The sequence below is a fragment of the Aotus nancymaae genome, unplaced genomic scaffold (genome assembly GCF_030222135.1).
Source record: "Aotus nancymaae isolate 86718 unplaced genomic scaffold, 86718_ANA_hifiasm-v0.15.2.pri h1tg000076l, whole genome shotgun sequence".
NCBI lineage: Eukaryota > Metazoa > Chordata > Mammalia > Primates > Aotidae > Aotus > Aotus nancymaae.
In genome coordinates, this window is record NW_026988491.1 from 18547861 (window position 1) to 18569456 (window position 21596).

The 21596-nt window shown below is 51.4% G+C and overlaps 1 protein-coding gene and 1 long non-coding RNA gene across 2 annotated transcripts in view; both read right to left on the reverse strand.

Annotated features, from left to right (window-relative positions):
- The window catches only part of SULT4A1 (sulfotransferase family 4A member 1), a 33879-nt gene extending 19082 nt beyond the window's left edge, over nt 1-14797 (reverse strand). Inside the window, exon 1 of the mRNA XM_021668666.2 lies at nt 14519-14797. Coding sequence (XP_021524341.1) covers nt 14519-14687 — 169 coding nt within the window. The 5' untranslated portion in view covers nt 14688-14797. The remainder of the gene's footprint in view (nt 1-14518) is intronic.
- A 1277-nt stretch (nt 14798-16074) lies between these two features.
- LOC135271320 (uncharacterized) lies at nt 16075-21261 on the reverse strand. Its single transcript, XR_010339426.1, has 2 exons — nt 19529-21261; nt 16075-16571 (listed from the first exon to the last, which is right to left on the reverse strand). It is a non-coding gene; the product is annotated as an uncharacterized LOC135271320 (long non-coding RNA).
- Between the last annotated feature and the right edge of the window lie 335 nt (nt 21262-21596).

The following is a 21596-nucleotide window of genomic DNA, read 5'->3' on the forward strand; positions in this document are numbered from 1 at the left end:
AGCAGGACGTGAGTGGTGGGCATGACCATCTGAGTTCTGCCTCCTGTCAGATCAGCGGGAACATCAGATTCCCATAGGAGCACGAACCCTACTGTGAACTGCACATGTGAGGGATCTAGGTTGTGTGGTCCTTATGAGAATCTAATTAAACCCTGATAATCTGAGGTGGAACAGTTCCATACTGAAACCATCCCCATCACCCCACCACCTGGGTCTGTGGAAAAACTGTCTTCCTGGAAACCAGTCCGTAGTCCCAGAAAGGATGGGGATCACCCTTCTAGTCTGTTTTCAACCCAGCAGCCAAAACTGTAGCTTTAACATGGAAGTCAGGCCCCACCACTGTCTACTGCAGCCATCTGGGGCAGCTCTGCACCTCCGCAGAATCATGGCAAGGCCTTCACCATGTCCCACTCCTTCACCACCTGGCTCTCCCCTGAGCTCCCTCCAGCCTCTGAGCCCAGCCAGCTCTTCCCCAGGCTGCCAGCACTGGCACCCCTGCCTGGAACCCTCATCCACAGAACAGGACAGGATCCTCCTGGCACCTACAGATAAAGCCACACACCTGACGCAGGCAAAGCAATGCCCACCACCAACCCTGCGATGCCCCCCCCCCACTGGCCTCAAGCAGGAGGGTCCAGGAGCACTGCCCTTACAGACAGAGAAACAAGGCGCTGGGAAGTGGGGGCCACGCTTGGAGCTGGAGCCGCTTCCCAACAGGCCAGGTGGGGCCGAGGCAGGAGTGAGAGGTGGAAGAGTCCTAGTGAGGCCTGTCGTGTTGCTGCATGACAAACAGGGGCATGGGGCTGTGGCCATGCTGGGTCCCCTGCAGAGCAGTGAGGATGACCACGCCGCTGCCGAGGTGGGGGCCCAGGAGGGCACCAACCTTCCTCATCACAGACCCCAGCAGATCCACCCTGATGGGAAGAGCCAAGCTTTCAAACAGAAACCAGGTGAGCCAGCAGGGCAGAGCCACCTGCTGGCCAGTAACTCAAGCCGCACACGCTCTCCAGCAGCTCTTCTCAAGTCAGCTGGAAGCAGTAATTCACAGAAGCGCTTCTGCTGACACCACTGCAATCACTCCTGAGTGGAAACCGATCAATACCCTCTGCAGCAGAGAGCAGTGCAGCCTGACACCTGGACTTGGGTTGAGGCCTGCGGGAGGCCACTGTCGTGCTGGGTGGAACTCCCCAGGACTCTAGGGCATAGTCTGTTACAACACCGGGCACAGAGCCCATCAAAATTCCCACTGGAACTCAGCACAGAAAGCATCAAAACTGATCAGAATGGCCTGGCAGGCACTAGGACCCTGTGGCTGAAACCCTTTGATTTTCACTCATAAGATTCACCAGTGGCACCTGTGATAGGGACAGATGGCAGGGAAATATGGCGCAGAAGAGGGCAGGTCCTCAGCAGGGGCCCCACCCTCAAGCCAAAAAGCCTGATACCAAGGCCCAAAGTGAGAACTTACATCCCCGTTTTCCCACTCAAATGTTATCTTTTCAAAAACCACGCCCTGCCCCCAATCCTGTGCCTATAAAAACGCCAGACTCGGCCAGCAGAGAGAGAAGCAACTGGATGTCAGAGACTATGGTTGGATATCAGACAGAAGCAGCGTGACTTCAAGAGACAGGTTGATGGTGTAGCTTCAGAGAGTCTGGCCAGGGATGGCCAGACTCCAGGGGAAAATAACCTTCCCACTCCATCCCATTTTCAGCTCCCCTTCCCGCTGAGAGCCACTTTCATCAGCAAAAAAATCCCCCATACTAGCCATCTTCAACTCGTTCATGCGGCCTCATTCCTCCTGGATGCCAGTCAAGAACTCAGGTACCACAAGTGCCATGCAAAAGGCTGTCACACTGACCCTTTGCCCTCACTGGCAGAAGGCAGCTGCCTCACACAAAAAGGCAGAGGGTCCACTGAGCTGGTAACACTTAAGCCATCCTTGGATGGCCGACTTAAAAGAGCACCATAACACTTCCTCTGGGGCTTCAGGGGTTGCAGGTACTCCCCGCAGGAACCCCACAGGTACTGCTGTGGGACTGGTACAAAGTTTGTTCCTGCAGCCACTCACCTGCATGCTCCCTGCCTCGAGGGGTGGAATGAAGGAGGTTGGAGTGAGTGGAGCTTGCCCCTGCCAGCGCCAGAGCAGGCACCTGACTCCAGCACCCGTGTACTCCAGTTCCCGTCTGTGAAGGAGTCAGAGCCGTGTCCTGCTTCACCTGTACCTAGTTTAAAAAGCCAGACCTATGAGGCACAAAGTGCCACAGTTCACTCCTCCCCTAATCCCACTCCCCAGAAGGAGACCTTTGGTAGAGTTTTTTTACCCTCAAAGTTCCAAAATGTGTGCCGATATCATTTTATGATCTGTACATTTTAGATGAGTTAAAGATTTTTGACTACGAAAGATGAGGGCTTAGCCAGGTTCCCTAACACACAAGCTTCCCTCCTGCCGATACAGTCACAGCACGATTTTGGACTCAATTCAAGACTTAATTTGGTGTTTCATGCAAAGTGTACCATGTAGTGATTACACTTCATGGTGTACGTGCATTTTTGTACAATATTTCACTTTTGTATAGTATTTCACTTTTCCCAGAGTAGGTAACTGCCTTAGTTTGCTTATTTCATTTTCTACATTGCTATTAATAATTCCTTCCACAACTCTAACAAACCTCTACATGGCCGGAGACACGGGTGGGCGTTTGCTCAGTCCCGTCTGCTGCTTGGGGATGTGCCTGCCCCCTCTGCTTTACCTCCCTCGCCTGAGTGAGCAGCCTGGCATGGCTGAGTGGGATCTTCCTGGCGCCCCCACCGACCTTGGGTGCACTGCTCCTTTATGCATGTCCCCCAACTACAGGTGCCCTGGCTGTGTCCTGTGCATGTGAGACTGAAGTGACTGCAAGCGTCCACATCCACCCCCCATGTGAGGGACAATTTGGTCGGGTACAGAAGCCCAGCCTGGAGATCGATTTCTGCCATCCTGTCTTCTCGCTGTCCATGTTGCAGCTGAGATCCCGGGGGCCCATTTTTCCCTCTGTGGGAGTTCTGACATCTTCCCTTTGCCCCAGTTTACTCACTGACTAGGCCAGACACTTCGTGGGGGTTGGAGGTGTCTTTTATTGAGCTCTGAACATTCTGAAAACTCTGGTTTCAATAATTTTCTCTCTTCCAGACTCTGTTCTCTTTCTGGAACTCCAAGATTAATCTTCCATTTTTCTTACCTTTTTGCTCCTATTTGCCACCATTTTGTAAAAATTTTTATTCTACGTCCTGGGCTCTGTTCTCAGCCTGACCACCCAAACCTGGCAACTGTGCATTTAAAACCTCCGCTCACGCTTTCCATCCCCAGGAGTCCCTCACGACCTCTCATTTTCCTGTGTTCACTGCTGCTTCCCTTAGGGAAAGCAACATGCGTCTTGACTCTCAGAAGACGCTGCAAAGGCTTATGAGTGGAGGTGCTGTTATCCTGGGCTTTTCGGTTTATGAGTGGAGGTGCTGTTATCCTGGGCTTTTAGGTTTATGAGTGGAGGTGCTGTTATCCCAGGTTTTTGGGTTTTCTTCTGCTCCTCACATGGTCTTTGATTTCTGAGTCCTTTTTTCTGCTTTGTGTTTTGTCTCTGCAGATCTCTATCCTTCCTGTTGGAGACTGGCTGCCTGCTCATCTTGAGTCTACTCACAGGTGAGGGAGAGACCCTGGGAGCAGCCCTGGGGGCCCCATGTACCTGGGGGAGCAGCCTCGGTGCTTTCACAGCTGAGGATCTGTCTCTTCGGTGGGAGATTCCATGAGTAGAAACAGGCCTCTGCTTTGGGGTCAATTTTTCAAAAGAGGGTGGCTCTGACACTCAGTCTGGAGACTGGAACCAGGGCACAGGCATCCTGAGAGCTGAGGAGAGGAGGGGCTGGTAATCCCACCCTCCAAGTGTGCGGCCTGTGCGCAACCCTGCTTCCCACATGCCTTGTGTCCCAGCCTTCAGCTGTGCACAGGACCCTCACATCACAGCCTCTCTGATCCCTAAAGAAGAAAACTGTCTTGGTGACAGCCTCTGTTTTCCATCCCCCATGTCATGGCCACCACGTCAGCTGCTTCCTGAGCTGGGCTGCTGAACTGGTTCCCACCTGGCCGCCCTCCCCACTGTGGCATTCAGGCTCCCCCCCATCCAGTGAGCCAGCGCTCAGCCCTGCCCTGGGAGTTCAGAGCTTGTCACTTGAGTGAGGTTTCAAGATGAGACAGACACCAGCGTGTGTGTTCGGTCCGCCCCACTGAAACACAGCCCTCCCCCACCGGGTTCTGGAGTCCCAGGACATCCACAGGGAAGCCAGAATCCCCCAGCTCCCTGAGAAGCAGCAATAGTTGGATTTTTTTTTTTTTTTTTTTTTTTTTTGAGACAGGGTCTCGCTCTGTGGCTCAGGCTGGAGTACAGCAGCATGATCATGGCTCACTGCAGCCTCACCCTCCTGGGTCCAAGCGATCCTCCCACCTCAGCCTCCTAACTAAGTAGCTGTGACCACTGACACACGCCACCACACCTGGCGAGTACTTTTTTTAATTTTAGTTTTTGTAGAGAAGGGGTCTCCCTATGTTGTCCAGATGGTCTCCAACTCCTGGGCTCAAGCAACTCTCCCACCTCAGCCTCCCAAAGTGCTGGGATTACATATGTGAGCCACCACGCCTGGTCCACAGCTGAACTTTTAAAGGGGCAACGCCTCAGGACCAGACAACAACCTAGGGCCTGGGGGCTCCTGCCCCTATCCAGGTGGGAACCACCCCCCAATAGACACAGAGAATGCTCCCCACCTCCAAAAGGAAAAGGAAAAGGTGAAGGACGCCTGTTAAGCGCCTGCTGTGGCCTATCCCTGTCCCCGTGCTTCCGGACACTGTCTCTCAGCTCTCAAAACAACACCCTCAACATAGAGCAGGACGGGAAGCGCTGAGAGGAAAAGAGAGGTCCTGGTCGCCCGGCTGGCTGCTGAATGGGGAACCAGGACTCCCAGAGCCCAGTTCACACACCCGCTGAGGATACGTCAGCCGAGACCCAGGAGCTCACTAACGACCTCCCCCTCGAGTCTCACATGCCTCGCTGAGGCTGCTATTACCATCTTGCTTCACACAGGACCACACAGGCTCAGGGACAAACTGTCCAGGGCCACAGAAGCCAGTGGACAGTGAACCCAGCACCTAAACCTTTCGCTCCAGAACCAGAGTGCTTTACACACACATCAGACACACACCACACACACACAGACATACATATGTATACCCACATACCACAGACAACACACATACCACACACCTCCAAACACTGCATGCACACACACCCAACACAGCACATGTGCACTCACACCCACACACATACATCACATGCACACACAGACCACACACATACACCCACACACACAACACACACACAGCACCAAGGCTCACAAAGTAAGTGAGCAGAAAAACAGGGCCAAATCCCAAGTGTACTCACTTCTGGACTAAATTTCTGACCATTTCCAAGCTAGGATCAAGCAACAGTGAGACAGACGGGACAGGTGCTGAGACTGACCCCCACCCACGACAGCGGCAGCTCACTTCTAGGCCTGGGCCCCTGGGAAATGAATTGCAGCCATCCTTACCCGACCCCTGCCCACTCTGGACCCACATCCACAGCCAGACCCCTGCTGGATGCAGAGGGGAACAGGCGCAGTCACTGGCCACGATTCCCTCCTCCTGCTGGAGTGACGCCAGGCAGCTGCGGCGTGCTGGGCTCCACAGTCAGGTCTGCCCAGTCCAGGATGCTCCGGCAATCCTGGCTTGGCCCCAAGCCTCTGTCTGATAAGACTCTGAAAACCTGGAGCCCAGAATCCCAGCCTAACTCTGCTAGTGACTCTGGGAGGCCTGAAAGTCACTGCTCCTCTGGGTCTTAGTTTCCTCAAAGTGAAATTCTCCTGGGCCTTTAGGTCTTCAGTTCCGGGTACACAACCCCCTACCAAGAGGCAGAGGTTGCTGCACCTTCAGAGAGAGCTGGCTCAGCAAGCAGAGTGTGGCTCTGCCCCAGGGGGAAGAGGCTCCGCCCTTGTATGAGCACTTAAGAAAGTCTGGGAAGGCTTTTGTAAAAAAAACAGCCTTTGCAAGGGACCTTAAGGATGAGGGAAGAAACCAGTTGTAAGAAGCTCTGGGGAAAGGGGGCTCTGGTGTAAGCATTAAGGGCCCCAGTTTTCCCTCATGGAGCACCTCCAGACATCAGCGGTGGTGATGATGGTGCGGACAATGGGAGACGCAGCAATGACCCCAGCACATGCCCATGCGCATCTCTGCCGTGTGACTTCACAGCCCCTCATAAAGGTCCCGCTCTGTGACTCTGGACACAATGATGTGACCTGGGCAACAGAGACCTTTGCATGTCTCCGCTTATTCTGCACTTCCACTATAACCAAGAGAAGGCCATTCCCAGAAGGACTAGCCTGCTAGTCCCAGGAAGAGAAAAAGAGGTGCCTGGAGCAGAGCTGCCCCCGCCATGCCCAGCCCGAAGCAGGGCCCCAGTCAATCTGCACACATTGGGGACAGTCTGGCCAAGACTAGCTGGGAAGGAATCAAGGCCTTGCCCAAAATCAAAATTCAGACCTAAGTCTTTATAACTGGTCCCTCCTCCAGCAGAGCCTGCCAGTGCCCACCACACCCCTCATGAGTGTCACCTGCAGTGCTGGTGAAGGCTTCAGACTTCAAGCACCTGCACCTGCTTCCCACCTGGCCACAGAGGAGCAGGCCTACATGTGCAGGAAGCCAACGCCCTGAGCCACCCAACCCACTAAGGGACAAGAACTGGCACCTGCCCCCCACACTGCAGAGAAGGCTCCTGGCTGTGTTTAAGTTGTCTCTCAAGGGATCCTGGTGGGCTAAGCCCTGGGAGCCCACAGAAGCACCCCTTTGCTGGCTTCCTCCCCACTTGCGTTCTGAGACCACCTCTCACCTGACCATCAGAGGCAAGCTCTCCAGCACGAAAGAAGGTCCGCTCTCTAGTAGGAAAGCACACCCGCCCACATGCCTGGACTCTCAGCCTGGAGAGAGGCAAGAGCCACGCAGGCTCTGGATCTGACAGCCCTGATTTGGAAACCAGCTCGACTGCCTCCGGATGCTGGGACACTGGATGAGATGTGCCCCCTGTATGTGGGTTCTTCATCTGGAAGGCGAGGACAGTGGCGAACTCAATGCTGCAATTCCCCACAGAGCGCCCTGCAGGCATCAGTAGCAGCAACGATGGTGTGGACAGTGACGCAGACAAGGCACTGACCCCACTCGTGACCCTGGGGCCGGCACCCTCCCAAGCCAGGCCCGCTGGAAGGAGATGGCAGCACAGGGAGATGCCACCACAGAGTCAAGCCAGGCTGGGCCAGTTTCTTCTCAGGGCCTTGGTTTCTTACCCAAAAAATGACCTATTTCCTGACAAAGTTGTGAGGATGGGCGGGATAAAACAAAGTACTTGGCACAAAGACAGGAAACCTGCTCTCTTCCCTGGTCTCTCTGAGGCTTGAGCAGGACGATTGCCAACCCCCTAGTCCAATGCCCCTGCCGCCGGTGGGGGTCAAGAGGTCCCAGGAGAGTCTGGCTCATTTCAAGTTGAGCCAAGTCCTGAATGAAGCCCAAGCCAGGACCTCTGGCTCAGTAGCCCACTAGTTTAGCTTCCAGAAAATGCCAGCAGGTTTCCAAAGCATGCTTTAAGGAAGCTTCCACCTCCCAATGGGCCCTCCACTCTCCCCTCACTCACTCCAGAAGCCCACGCTAGGACCCCACTCCTGCTAACCACCACGCAGTCACACCATACAACACCCTGTCCCACATCCCAGGAGCTACAGACACGTAGCCCACCACCTGATCTAGTGATCAGAGATCAGGAGGGACCACTAGGGCCATTTCTCCCTAGATAGGATGCTGGAAAGAGCTGCCCCACACTAACAGGGAGAGGTCAGTAAACTACAAGATGCTAGCTTCACTCAACCAAGATGAGCCCTTCCACAGAGGCAGGAGGCAAGCACCAGCTCACCTGAGACACAGCCCCAGAGGAAGAGAAGCCAGCCCATGCAGGAGGCGAGAAGAATTTAGGTAAAGTATTTCCATAATGGTAAAGGCCAAGGGTGGGCCCATGTGACAGCATAGAACCTCTGGAGCCAGAGCCTCCAGAGAGTGTTAGAGCGAGCACAGAGTTGGCACCCAAACACAGGCTCTTCCCCAGACTTAGGCCAGGCGCTCAGGAGAAAGAGTCAGGGGTGGCATGCTTTGCAGAGAGCCTTCCACAGTGCCACAGCTGTGGGAAAAGACAAACATCTTACCTGTACCTTCTCCCTTACGGGAAAAAGGCTTTAAGCCACTGGGAGCGGGGCAGCAAACCCTGTCACCTCCCAGGGCACTGGTGAAGACCCAATGTGGCTAGAGATGGACAAAAGCAAAAACCAAGACTGCCCTGGGGGAGGGCAGGAAACTGTCCCTGGGCCCTGACTACTAGAGATCCTCAACGCTACAGAAGGGACATGAAACTCCTGCCCAAGAGTGACCATCCAGGCAGAGTGTGGCTGCCACTCAGAGGAGGGCAGGATCAATGAAAAAGCCCCACCCAGACCCAGCAACACGGAGCCTGCATAAGACCGCAGCTAGACCACACAACAGAGAACCCCAAAACCCCGCTGCCAAGCTAGTAAACCTAAGTGGCAGATAAAAGCAGTCTATCACTGGCACAGAGGCAAGAGTGTGCAGACAAAACTCCTCCACAGCCCAGACCTATGAGGTAGACCAAAAGCTGAAGGTAGAGCAGGAACACTGAGAAAAACCCTCTGGAAACTCAGCCCTCCACCGAACACAAGCTAACACTGCAAGAATATGAAACCAGCTCAAGGTAATCAGATCAACAATCGAACCCAAACCAGCCCAACAAGATGGAGTTAACTCAGTTCCTTATACTAATGGCCTAGCAGTAAAAAGTCAGCCTCATTTCCAAGCATAAATATGGTTGACCTTAGTCTCTACTGTGTTGACCAACAGTCAAATGGTACTACTATTCACAAAACAGGCAAAAACAAAAACAAACAAAAAACCCACCTCTCAAGAGACAAAGCAATCAACAGAATCAGACTCATGGAATTTATAAGAAGTCTGATTAATATGCTAAAGGTTCCCAAGGAAAAGATGAACAACATGCATGAACAGATGGGATATTTCAGCAGAGAAATGGAAACTTTAAGTGGAAATGCTAGAAGGAAAAAACATAACAGAAACATTGAACGCTTTTGACAGCTCATCTACAGACTTGACACAGCAGAAGAAAGAATCAGTTAGCCACAGATTGGTCCACAGAGATTACCCAAACTGCAACACACAGAGAAAAAGAAAGAAACCAGGTGCAAGTAGCATGCCTGCAGACCCAGGCTGAGGAAGGAGGACTGCTTAAGCCCAGGAGTTCTGGGCCAGTCTGAGCAGCACAGTGAGATCCTGTCTCAAAAAAGAAAAAAGCAGAAAGAAAAGCAGAAAGAAGAAAGCAGAAAGGGGGTGGGGAGAGGGAGGAGGGGGAGGGGGAGGCGGGGAGGGAAAGGAAAGAAATTACGGCCAGGCATGGTGGCTTACACCAGTAATCCCAGCACTTTGGGAGACCAGGGCAGGAGGACTGCTTAAGCCCAGGAGTTCAAGACCAACCTGGTCAATGTCGCAAGACTCCATCTCTACAAAAAATTAAAAAATTAGCCAGGCATGGTGGCTCATGCCTGTGGTCCCAGCTACTCAGGAGGCTGAGGTGGGAGGATCACTTGAGCCTGGGAGGTTGAGACTACAGTGAGCATTCCAGCCTGGGTGACAAACCAAGACCCAGTCTTCAAAAAAAATAAAAATAAAGATAAAGATAAATAAATAAAACTATGCAAGCCAGAAGACACATAAGCAACATCTCCAGAGTTCTGAAAGCTACCACAGGGGAGGCCTAGGAAGAATGTTTAGTCCCTCATCTAACAGACAAGTGGACTTGAAGAGGGATGTCATCAGGTAATCAGAGGGGAGGGGAAGCAGACACCAGGGGAGGGGAGCAACACACCAGACAAGAGGAGCAGACAGTTCCCTGTGACTGGCAAGCAAGGAGGTGGAACAGGTGGAGTCCAGACCACAGGACCACAGAAGGGCAGGCTAAGGAGGGGAATGCTGCCTGGCAGCAACAGGAGCCAGTGAAGAATTCTAAGCTTGGAGGACCTAAGTTAGACTGGTGTTTCTAGGAGATCACTCAAGCTATGGAGTGAAGGATGAGCCAAAGGGGGACTCAGGAGGCTACTGCAACACTCCAGGTGAGAGGGGAAGAATCCTAACACTGTGCCAGGAGCTGAAGGAGCCAAAAGATCTGAGAGCCGCTTGGGAGACAGATGCACCCCTCGTAGAAGGAAGTAACAAGCGCATGGGGGAGGAGGAGTCATCACTATCTGGGAAGAATGAGAAAGGAGGAATCCAGGAGGAGGCCCTGGAGCTCAGACAAGCAGACACAAGGTTTCTTCCTGTTCCGCTAGGGCCAGCTACTCAGGGAATGCCCCCAGCAGCCCCGCTTTCTTCTTCCTCCTGAACCCTGAGTCATTCTGCAGGCTTTCTCCTCCCAGCCCGTGGAGTGACAGGGAGAAACCTGCCCCCCACACACTCGGGATAGTTGTTTTGCCACCCCCTTCCCCAGGTTAAGCCCCCTGATTACATGTAACAGCCAGAAGACAAAGGGAAGGGATGAGGGAGCAGGAGGGGAAGGATGGGGAAAGAGGAACTTCTCGATTCTTCTGCTACAAAACCAGGTTCCGTTCTTCAGACCTCTGCATTCCCTCATGGCATGCAGGTAACTCACCATGCTGCTGTGAGACATTCTGTTACCCTGTGTGGTAAAGCTCAAGGGGATCCGCACGCTCCCTGATCTCAGAACAAACGTCAGCCCCACAACCTCCTTGAGGGCGATGGGTCCTTCCTCACCCACCCACTGAGGCAAGGAGACATCTCCTTCTGCATGTGGGAACCAGGAAGCACTGGCAGGTGCTAGCTCCCACCCCCACACCTCTCTTCTCCCCTCCTGTAGGTGATTTCTCTCCAGGGTCTACCCTCGGTGCTGGCACTATTCTGGCCCTTTGCCCTCCCTGGGCCCTCATTTTCACATCTATAAAAAGGAAACAGTCCCAAGAGCACAGGGCTGCCCTGAGGATGGAAGTGGGTAGAGAGCAGGACAGCATCTCTAACGGGAAATCCACCAACCTGCCTCCTCCTCCATGTAGTCTCCCAAGGATCTCCAAGATCCTCCTCTTCAGAACCCTCATTCCCAGGCCATTTACCTGACTCTGAGAACTGCCACCCTAGCTTGTCAGGTAACTTTTCAGCGTTAGGATTCTGGCTTCCCCCATGTCACCGCAAGTGCTACAAGGTCACCACACGCACAGCCCTTCTGAAGCCTGTGCACAGCGACACCCACCAAGAAAACTAGCATATCCGTCCAGCCTGGGACCTGCATACCGTGAGCCTCCCCTCAGCTTCAGCTCCCTTCAGCTTCAACCCCTGAGTTGTCTGAAAATTTAAGACTTAAATGCATCAATCAGGTAAAATCCTCTCATTCTTAATAAGCAAACCGAGGTTCAGAGAAACCAGGTGGCTGAGCGGAGGCCACACAGTGAAGGGATGGAGCCCAGGCCCAGGCGCTTCCCTCTGCATCAGTGAGAATGCACACGTGCTTCACGACTGGCCGGAACCAAGGGGAAATGCAATCAGAGCGGTGGGTGCTCTGGCATGGACCATATTCCAAAGCCCAAGCTCCGTGACTTCGGGGCTGTGCCCTCTTGAGGACAAGCACTCGATTAGAATCAACCTGTTGACAAAACCAATGGCAGTGATTCTATCAAACCAACAACACACAGGCACCATGTCTTCACAGACACAATCGGACTTAATACAACCAACACCCAGGACCAAACAGGCCGTAAGAATGAATGAATATGAACGAAGTCAGTGATCCACAGAAAGGCCCCTCTCAAAAGACACAATGGGCTCTCACTGTCCAGATCACAGTTTACCTGGCGCTGTCCAGCAGAACTTTCAGCTGTGATGGGAACACCCCATATTTGTGCTGTCCATGTGGCAGCCGCTAGCCCCATGTGGCTGTTGAGCACCTGAACATGGTGATGCACTGAGGAACTGAATTTCCACTTTTATTTCATTAAATGTAAGCAGCCACCTGTGGGCAGAGGCTCCTATGCTAGAGAGCACAGTCCTAACCTGTCAGCTAAGCTAGAATGTCACAAGCACAAAAAGAATCCCAGCAAGCAGCACGGGGTTGTGGGAAAAACTACCAGAGAGGAAGAGAAGGCCAGGATCTAATTATCATTGCCTTAGCCACCAGAAAGCCCCCAGCAGCCCTGTGAACCTGTTTCTCCATCAGCGGAGAGTGGGAAGGGGCTGACAAGGGACCAGGCCCTTCCGGCTCTGACCACCTGCAAGTTCAGTAGGATCTCCTAGACCCAGACACTGGAAATCCAAGGAGACCCGTGGGTTCCCTGCTGCAGCAGGTGAAAGGCGCTGTCAGTCCTGGCTACTTGCCCCAATCCCAGCACCAGCCAGGTCTCCCCCGTCAGACTGAGCGCTCACTAAGGACAGGCATCAGATGGGGCCTCTGTCGGTCTCCCTAGCACCTAGCAAAGCATCTGGTCACAACAGGTGTTCAGGGTGTAGAAGTCAGCATTAACCACGAGCCTTTCCTACATGTGTCTGGACCTGGGCTAAGGGCTCTCACCCACCCTTTTGCTCATCCTCACAGCCATACATACATCAGTGAGCCAAGGCAGTCTCTCCTGCCTCCGCAGAGACCATGGCTCAATGGGGTTCTATGATCTGCCCAGGGTCACCCTGCTGGTAAGCAGCAAAGCTGCATTCAAACCCAGGGCTTCCAACTCCAAAGCCAGGTTCTTAATGTGTAAGCACTGATGCCCACTACAAATCCATCCCCAGTAGCAGAGGGAAGGAAAGGGAAAGAAAATATGAACTGGACTACCTGAAGTCCACTTGAAGAGGCCTCAGAGAAGTGACACAAACCTCAAAATCCCTAAGTGGCTGAATGTGACTCCCAGCATTTTAAAGCCTACTAGAAAGAAGGCTGGGTCCCCCTCCTTCTTGGGCCCTTATGACTTTCCAAGGGCAATGGAGCACCTGTAGGGCAGGGGAAAGGCTGGACATGGACCAGGAGACCTAGCTAGACCTGGCCTCTGACCTTCTGCAACTGCATGACTCTGAGCAGTTTGTGCCTTCTGTGAGTGTTTGAAAAAATGGTATGAGAACCCCTTGCAGATTAACAGCAGTAGGGCACTTGGCACACGGGACTCCATGGCTGGCCACAGAAGCCCACGACATGTTTAGCCATTCCTAAAGCATTCTAGGTTCCCCCATGCGGCAACTGGCATGCGCTCAAGATAGCAGCCCCTCAAACACTCTGTTCTCCAACCCAGTACCCTCCACTGAGAGCCCCTACTCCAATCCTCCCCAGAAGAACGTCTGGAGTCTGCCCTCAGGTGTCTGGAACTCTATACAGCTAAGACAGCCAAGCCCACAGCTTTTCCTGAAACTGTCCGGCTGCTATTCCAACATGACCTTACAGCCAGACACCTTCTAATCAGCGCTGTGTCTGTCTCAAACACAGTGGCAACAAGGGAATTCCTAGTGCGTGTTTAGAGAACAGCAAAGCTACCTCCTTGCCCGACAAACCTCAGATAGGGTACTATACAATCTCCTACCTCAGGTCTGGAGACAGACCAGCCTAGCTTTCATTCCCAGGTCTGTCACTCACAAGCTGGGTGACCTTGGACCAGCCTCCTCCCCTCTCTGAGCCTCTATGCCTAGACTGTAAAGTGGGAATGGCCACCTCTAGCTCACACAGCTGTTATTGTGAATGTGACGTCAGTTGATGCTGGGAAGTGGGAATGCCCCGGGTCTTGCCTCGGTGATGGAGGCAGCCCTGAAACAAGCGAATGTACAAGCCAGGCACTCCGGGCAGGGGCTGGTCCCATCCCCCACCCGAAGCCCACGCTAGAAAGGAGGGACGTACGTTTCCACGTTGAAAGCCATGACGCCCATGTTATCTCCCTTCCCAGGTGAACGCCAGGACTTTGCACTCATCAAAGGCTGGGCAGGATTCAGAAACAGGTTGAGTGACCTGCCCAAGGTCACACAGCCAGCCAGGTAAAGGGAGAAGCAGGGATGGGTGGCGGCCCTGGGTCCGTCCTCCTGCAGCGCCGGCCAAATAGGCTCCATCTCCACGGAACGGGCCACCCTAGAAGGTCTCCGACCTTGGTTTCCCCAGACGCGGGCCAAGCCCCTTCCCACTCCACCCTGCCGCGCCCTGCTCCGCCCTGCGGGGATCCGAGCACCGGGAGGGCGGTAGGCAGGGCGCGGGGGAGGGCGAAACCCTGCCGGGCAGAAGCCCCGGTCGCGGGCGCGGTGTCTACGCGGCCGCGCTGCAGGGCTGGGGCGCGGCGGGGCGAGCGCGGTCGGCGCGGGGCTCACCGGACTTGGGGTAGGTTACGATCCACACGTCGCTGGGCCGCACCGGGAAGTTGGCGATCTCCTCCATCTTCCCGCGGCAGAAGGGCGGCAGCCGCACGCCGTGGAACTCGAAGTACTTGCTCTCGAACTCCCCCGGGGTGCTGGGGGTCTCGGCCTCGCTCTCCGCCATGCCGCCGTCGCCGCCGCCGCCGCCCGGCCCGCAGCCCGCACGCGCCCGCGCCCCGCCCGCGCCCGCGCCCGCGCCCCACCGGCGCGCGGCGGCCGCTCCGTAGGCGTGACGTCACGGCGCCGCCCGACGCGGCGGAGGCTTCGCTCCGCAGGTATGACGTCATGGCGCTGCCTGGCGCGCGGCCGCGGCGCTCCACGAGCGTGACGTCACGGCGCCGCGGAGCCGCGCCCTCCCCGCCCCTGGCCGCGGTCACCCACCGCTCCCTGGACCGTCAGAAACTCCGGCCCGCGGTCCGCAGCCTCCTCCCTCGCGCGTGCGTTCGTTCCGCTCGTGGCTTCTGTCACTCAGCAAGCACTCAACACGGACGCATGAGATACCCACGCTGGAAGGCCCGAAAAGCAGTCGTCCATTCAGCACGTGCTTAGGGCGCTCCTCGTCTGGGCCAGGCGCTGGGCCAGGCTCCCGACACACATCAGGGGAGAAGCAGGCAGAAGCCAGGCCCTGTTGGAGCTTACATTGGTAAATAACCACGATAATTTCAGGTAAATGATAGGTGCTATTAAAAATACGCGTCTTAAAAATGAAAAAAAAAATGCGTCTTGGTCAGGCGCGGTGGCTCACGCCTGTAATCCCAGCACTTTGAGAGGCCGAGGTGGGCGGATCACCTGAGGTCAGGAGTTCGAAACCAACCCGGGTAACATGGTGAAACCGCATCTCTACAAATATACAAAAAAAAAAGATAAATTAACAGTGAGCCGTGAGCTTGCACCATGGCACTCCAGTCTGGGCAACGAGATCTTGTCTCAAAAAAAAAAAAAAAGCCTGGTCAAAAAAAAGTGCTTCTTAATAGCCCACAAGTAGGAGAGGGGAGTGTTGAATTGCAAATTCCAGAACCCCAGACCTATGGAGGAAAATTCCAAAAATGTGCATTTATTAAGGCACTTCTTATGCAAACTACAATGTGAGAGCAACTGAGTTCTAGAGATCTCAGTACAATCCCTTGCCAGTCACACATTCAGCAGACATACATGAAGCACCTGCTAACATACCTGGGACTGGGGAAGCAGAAAGATGAAAACAACACAGTCCTGCTTTCATTCTCTGCAGCCCAGCGGTCAGCTGTGTAAAGGAAAGAATGATTCCTTCCTCTAAGTACTGTAGCCAGGAGGATGGAAAGACTTTACACCAGCAACAATCTGGAGCCATATTGGCAAGGCTGGTCTGGAACTCCTGACCTCAGGTGATCTGCCCACCTTGGACTCACAAAGCGTTTTAATTACAGGTGTGAGCCACCGTGTCTGGCCACCACAGTAATTTTTTAAAAAGGAATGTAACCGAGGAGAATGTCACAGTCAAAATGATGAACAAAAATAAGTCAAGCATAAAAAATGGTATGTATATGATTATTTATAAACAGTCAAAAACAAGCAAAAGGGATATATAGTGATAGAGGTCAGAACAGTCTTAACCTGGGGCATGGAAAGAGGGTTGACTAGGAGTAGACTCAAGAGAACCTACCCTCCAGAGTGCTGGAAACATCATAGCTTGCTCTTGGTGGCAATTACATGAAGATATAGACATAGATAAAAATACAGACATGAACATAGATGCAGGCCCTGCTTCATGGATATGCAACCAGGGAGTCACACAGGGTTCTCTTCTCTGAAGGGCCCAACACTTTGGGATTTAGTGGTCTGTGATCACCATGTTGAAATTGCTTCATTTATCTATGAGATTGTCATGTAAGTGAGGTCTGGTCAACATTAGCTGGGAGTGGTGATGCGCACCTGTAATCCCAGCTACTTGGGAGGCTGAAGCAGGAGAATCGCTTGAACCTGGGAGACGAAGTTGTGGTGAGCCAAGATGATGCCATTGCACTCCAGCCTGGGTGACAGAGCAAGACGCCATATCAAAAAAAAAAAAAGCAAATGGTTCTTCCCATGTGAATGGGCAACATCCAATTTGTCGAGGGCTTATATAGAACAAAAAGGAAGGCTGAATTTGCTCTCTGCCTGACTGCTTCAACGGGGACACCAGTCTTCTCCTGCCCTCGGTGTTCCTGGTTATCAGGCCATCCAAACGGAATCAGATCTACAGCAGCAGTTCACCTGCTCTCAGGCCTTCACACTAAACCACCAGCTTTCCTAGGTCTCCAGCTTGCAGATAGTAAATCATTCTCAGCCTCCACAATCGTGTGAGCCACTACCTTATAATAAATCTCTTTCTGGGCCGGGCATGGTGGCTCACACCTGTAATCCCAGCACTTTGGGAGGCCGAGGCAGGTGGATCACTTGAGGTCAAGAGTATGAGACCAGCCTGGCCAACATGGTGAAACCCCATCTCTACTAAAATACCAAAAAATTAGTTGGGTGTGGTGGCATGTGCCTGTAATCCCAGCTGCTCAGGAGGCTGAGGCAGGAGAATCACTTGAACTGGGAGGTGGAGGTTACAGTGAGGCGAGATCATGCCACTACACTCCAGCCTGGGCAACAGAGTGAGACTTTGTTGCACAAAAATAAATAAATCTTTTTCTATATACATATATGAAACTAGTGGTCATATATGTAAAAATATATATATATACACATATATATGTCTGTGTGTATTGGTCTTGTTTCTCCAGAGAACCCTAAGACACCACTTTAACCAGGTGATCAAAATAAAGGTTACCAATGCTATGGCAAACTGACAGCATGTGCCACCAGATGTGATACACTGAAAAGAACACAGGGTCACTTACATGGTATTCCTACGAAAAACTCCTGTCCTGATCCTGAATCTAATAATGAGGAATGAATACAAAAGGTAAGGGGTACATTTTATAAAACAACTGACCCATACTCTTCAAAAATGTCAGTGTCATGAAAGACAAAAAAAAAAAAAAAAAAAGGCTAAAAGAACTGCTCCAGATAAAGGAGACTGAGTTACTAACAACTAAATACAATGTGTGATTCTGGGTTGGATATGGAATCATTTCTTAAAAGCCATAATGGGCTGGGTGTGGTGACTCACTCCTGTAATCCCAGCAGTTTGGGAGGCTGGATCATCTGAGGTCAGGAGTTCGAGATCAGCCTGGCCAACATGGTGAAATCCCATCTCTACTAAAAATACAAAAATTAACTGGGCTTAGTGGGCCTGTAATCTCAGCTACTCAGGAGGCTGAGGCAGGAGAATCTCTTGAACGTGGGAGGCAGAGGTGGTGAGCCAAGATTGTGCCACTGCACTGCAGCCTGGGCGACAGAGTAAGACTCCATCTCAAAAAAAAAAAAAAAAAAAAGCCATAATGGCCATTACTAGGACAGTTGCAACATTTGAATATAGACTCTAGATTAGATAATAATATTCAATTTTAAATTTCCTAAATTTGAAAACTGCATTGTAGTTATGTAAAAATGTCCATTTGCCTTGGAGATACATGCAGAAGTATTTGGGGGTGAAGAAGCATGATGTCTGCCATGTACTTTCCAGTGGTTTCACAAAAAAAAAACCACAATTACAACCCTACTAACCACATGTGTGTATATACTTTGAAAGCAAGAAAGAAAATGTCGGAAAAGCTACAATTGGTGAATGTAGGTGATGATATATGCTCATTGTGTAGTCATTTTCCATTTTGCTATAATGAATTACCACAAACGCAGTTCTGTAAGTCAGAAGTCTGATGCTGACACCAAAAGGAAGGTGTCAGCAGGGCTGCATTCCTTTCTGGAGGATCCAGGGGATGATCTACTTCCTTGCTTTTTTTCAGCTTCTAGAGACCACCCACATTCCGTAGCTCATGGCCTCTTTCCATCTTCAGAACTATCAATGGCAGACACAGAATTTCCCACTTTTTTTTTTTTTTTTTTTTTCTTTGCCCAGGCTGGAAAGCAATGGTGTGATCTTGGCTCACTGCAACCTCCACCTCCCAGGTACAAGTGATTCTCCTGCCTCAGCCTGGGTAGCTGGGATTACAGGCATCTACCACCATGCCCGGCTGATTTTGTATTTTTAGTAGAGACAGGATTTTTTCTCCATGTTGGTCAGGCTAGTCTTGAACTCCTGACCTCAGATGATCTGCCTGCCTCAGGCTCCCAAAGTGCTGGGATTACAGGCGTGAGCCACCTCACCCGGCCGTATCACTTTTACATTGACTCTTCTTCTGCTTCCCTCCTCCACTTTTAAGGATCCCTTGTGGTTACATTGGACCTACCCAGTAATCCAAGATAATCTCCCTATTTTAAGGTCAGCTGATCGGCACCTTAATTTCATCTACAACCTTAATTTGCCTTTGACATATAACATAACATATTCACAGGCTCCGAGGACTGGAATGTGGATATCTTTGGAGGATTGTTATTCTGCCTAGCACAATTGCAGTAAACTTTTCTATAAGTTTAACTGTTTTCAGAATAGAAACCTAAAGAAAAACCTTTATTAACAGAAAATCCATAGGAATTTGCAAAAAGGCTGCTGAACTGATAGGTGAGTTTAACAAGTTCATAGGATACAAGGCCAACAAATAAAAACAATTCTATTTATACATACTAGCAACAAACAATTGAAATTTAAAAATATCATTTGTAGTAGCACCAAAAACTATTAAATAGTTATAATAGAGCTAAGAAAGTATCTGCAAGATTTGTATAGCAAAACCTACAAAACGTTAATGAGAGAAGTGTTTTAAAACTTTAAGTAATGGAGAGCTGCCGGGCACAGTGACTCATGCCTGTAATCCCAGCACTTTGGGAGGCTGAGGTGGGTGGATCACAAGGTCAGAAGTTCAAGACCAGCCTGATCAATGTGATGAAACCCTGTTTCTACTAAAAATACAAAAATTAGCCAGGCGTGGTGGCACGTACCTGTAGTCCCAGATACTTGGGAGGCTGATGTAGGAGAATTGCTTGAATCCAGGAGGCGGAGGTTGCAGTAAGCCAAGATTGCACCACTGCTCTCCAGCCTGGGCAACAAAGTGAGATTCCATCTCCAAAAAAAAGAAAAAAAAGAGAGAGAGAGAAAGAAATGGAGAGATATATCCTGTTCATAGATTCAGCATTCTTAAGGTGCCCATTCTCCTCACGTGTATCTACAGAGTCAGTGCAATTCCAGGCAAGATCACATTGGACTCTTCTGTTGAAATTGACAAGCTGACTCTAAAATTTATATAGAAAAACAAAGAACCTAGAATAGGCAAAATAATTTTGAAAAAGAATAGCAAAGTTTGAGGGCTCATGCTACCTGATTTCAGGACTTATTATAAAGCTACTTAACACTGTAAATCAAGATAATATGTAACTGACATATGCATAAACATGTAAATAAATGGAACAGAATAGAAAGCTCAGAAATAGACCCAAACATCTACAGCCAATTGGTTTTTAACAAAGATATCTTTAAAGAGAGAAAAGCAGTAACTTCTCATAAAGTGAAAATGTCCATCAAGGTCTAAGCCTTTGAATAGAGAAAACTTCACCGCTGCATAAGAAGGGGCATAAAAGGGGGCTGGATAGCTCTTTGTCTTTATTTTTTATTTGTCCTGAAGAGGCTCTTTTTACATAAGGTGAATCTAGAAGATCTCCAAATCTCAGCCATCTGAAATCCATCCCACAGGCTGCTGAGGCAGCAGGGAAGGCAGGTCGCTGTCCGCGGTGCTGAACACACAGCTTTCCCCCGCCCGCCATCCTCTTGCCCTTCCGTTCTGGCACGCTGGGTAACCACAACTCCCAGTGCCCCTGGTTTTGGTGTGTTATGTTCTATATTGAGACACTTTTTCCTACTTGTATGTGCTATCTTCTTCTTAGTAGGAGAAAAGGCATACAAATTTAATGTGCATACACGGGAGCCTTCAGAATGAAGACCCAGCTTCTCCATGCGTTACACAAACATACATACCATTTTGAGGTTACAGAAAGAATGGGGGCTTAGATTTTGGTAAAACAGGTTAGGAGAGGGGGGAAAGAGGCTTGACTAGCAAAGGTGTCCTTGTTATGTGGATAAAGCATCCCTTGGAGAGAACAGATGATAAGGGTGTGAGACTCCCATTCGCTCTTGGATCTGGGGAAAGAATAGAATGGGGGAGGGGGCATGGCTGCATTCATAGAGATTTTCTGCAGATGCAGATTTTCTCCACTTAAGTCAGCTTTGCAAGGCCACTTCTGTCAGGATGACCAAGTGGCAGCCATTTCAAAATATGTCAAAGAAATATATTTTGGGGTAAAATATTTTAATTTCCTTCAATCCCCACTTTGAAACTTCAGACAAGTTTCATATATCAAAAGCCAAGCTAGGCCAGCTGCAGTGACTTGCACCTGTAATCCCAGCACTTTGGGAGGCTGAGGTGGGAGGCTCACTTGAGCTCAGCCTGGATAACACAGCAGAAACCCGTCGTTTTCAAAATAGAAAAAAATGGCCAGATGTGGTGGCACACGCCTGTAGTCCCAACTACTCAGGAGGCTGAGGCAGGAGGATTGCTTGAGCCTGGGAGGCCAATGCTGCAGTGAGCCAAGATCATTCCCTGCACTCCAGCCTGAGTGACAGAAAAAAAAAAAAAAAAGCCAAGCTGATAGCTTTGGAGATATTTGGGTGGCCCAGCATAGGTCCCGCTCTGCGAGTGGGGAGAGCAGTGACTCCTGGAGAGGCCAGAGGCCTGGTATCCCTGGCATCCTCTCTGCCTGAGGTAGAGGCATGGCTATTTCACAAACCTTCCACAGGAACGAGGCTGTGGTGGCAGCAGGGGCCACTGGGCCCAACAGAAGCACCCACAGCTGGGATCCTGAAAAGACCTGGACCCCCTCTCCTCCTCCTCCCACTTCCTGCCAGGACCTTCCAGCCTCTGGACCTGATAGGAAGTCAGAGGTCAAGGTTTCCTGAGTGGGGCAGATCCAGGGGTCACCCCAAGGGCCACTGCAGGACTGAGAAAGAGTCTGTGGG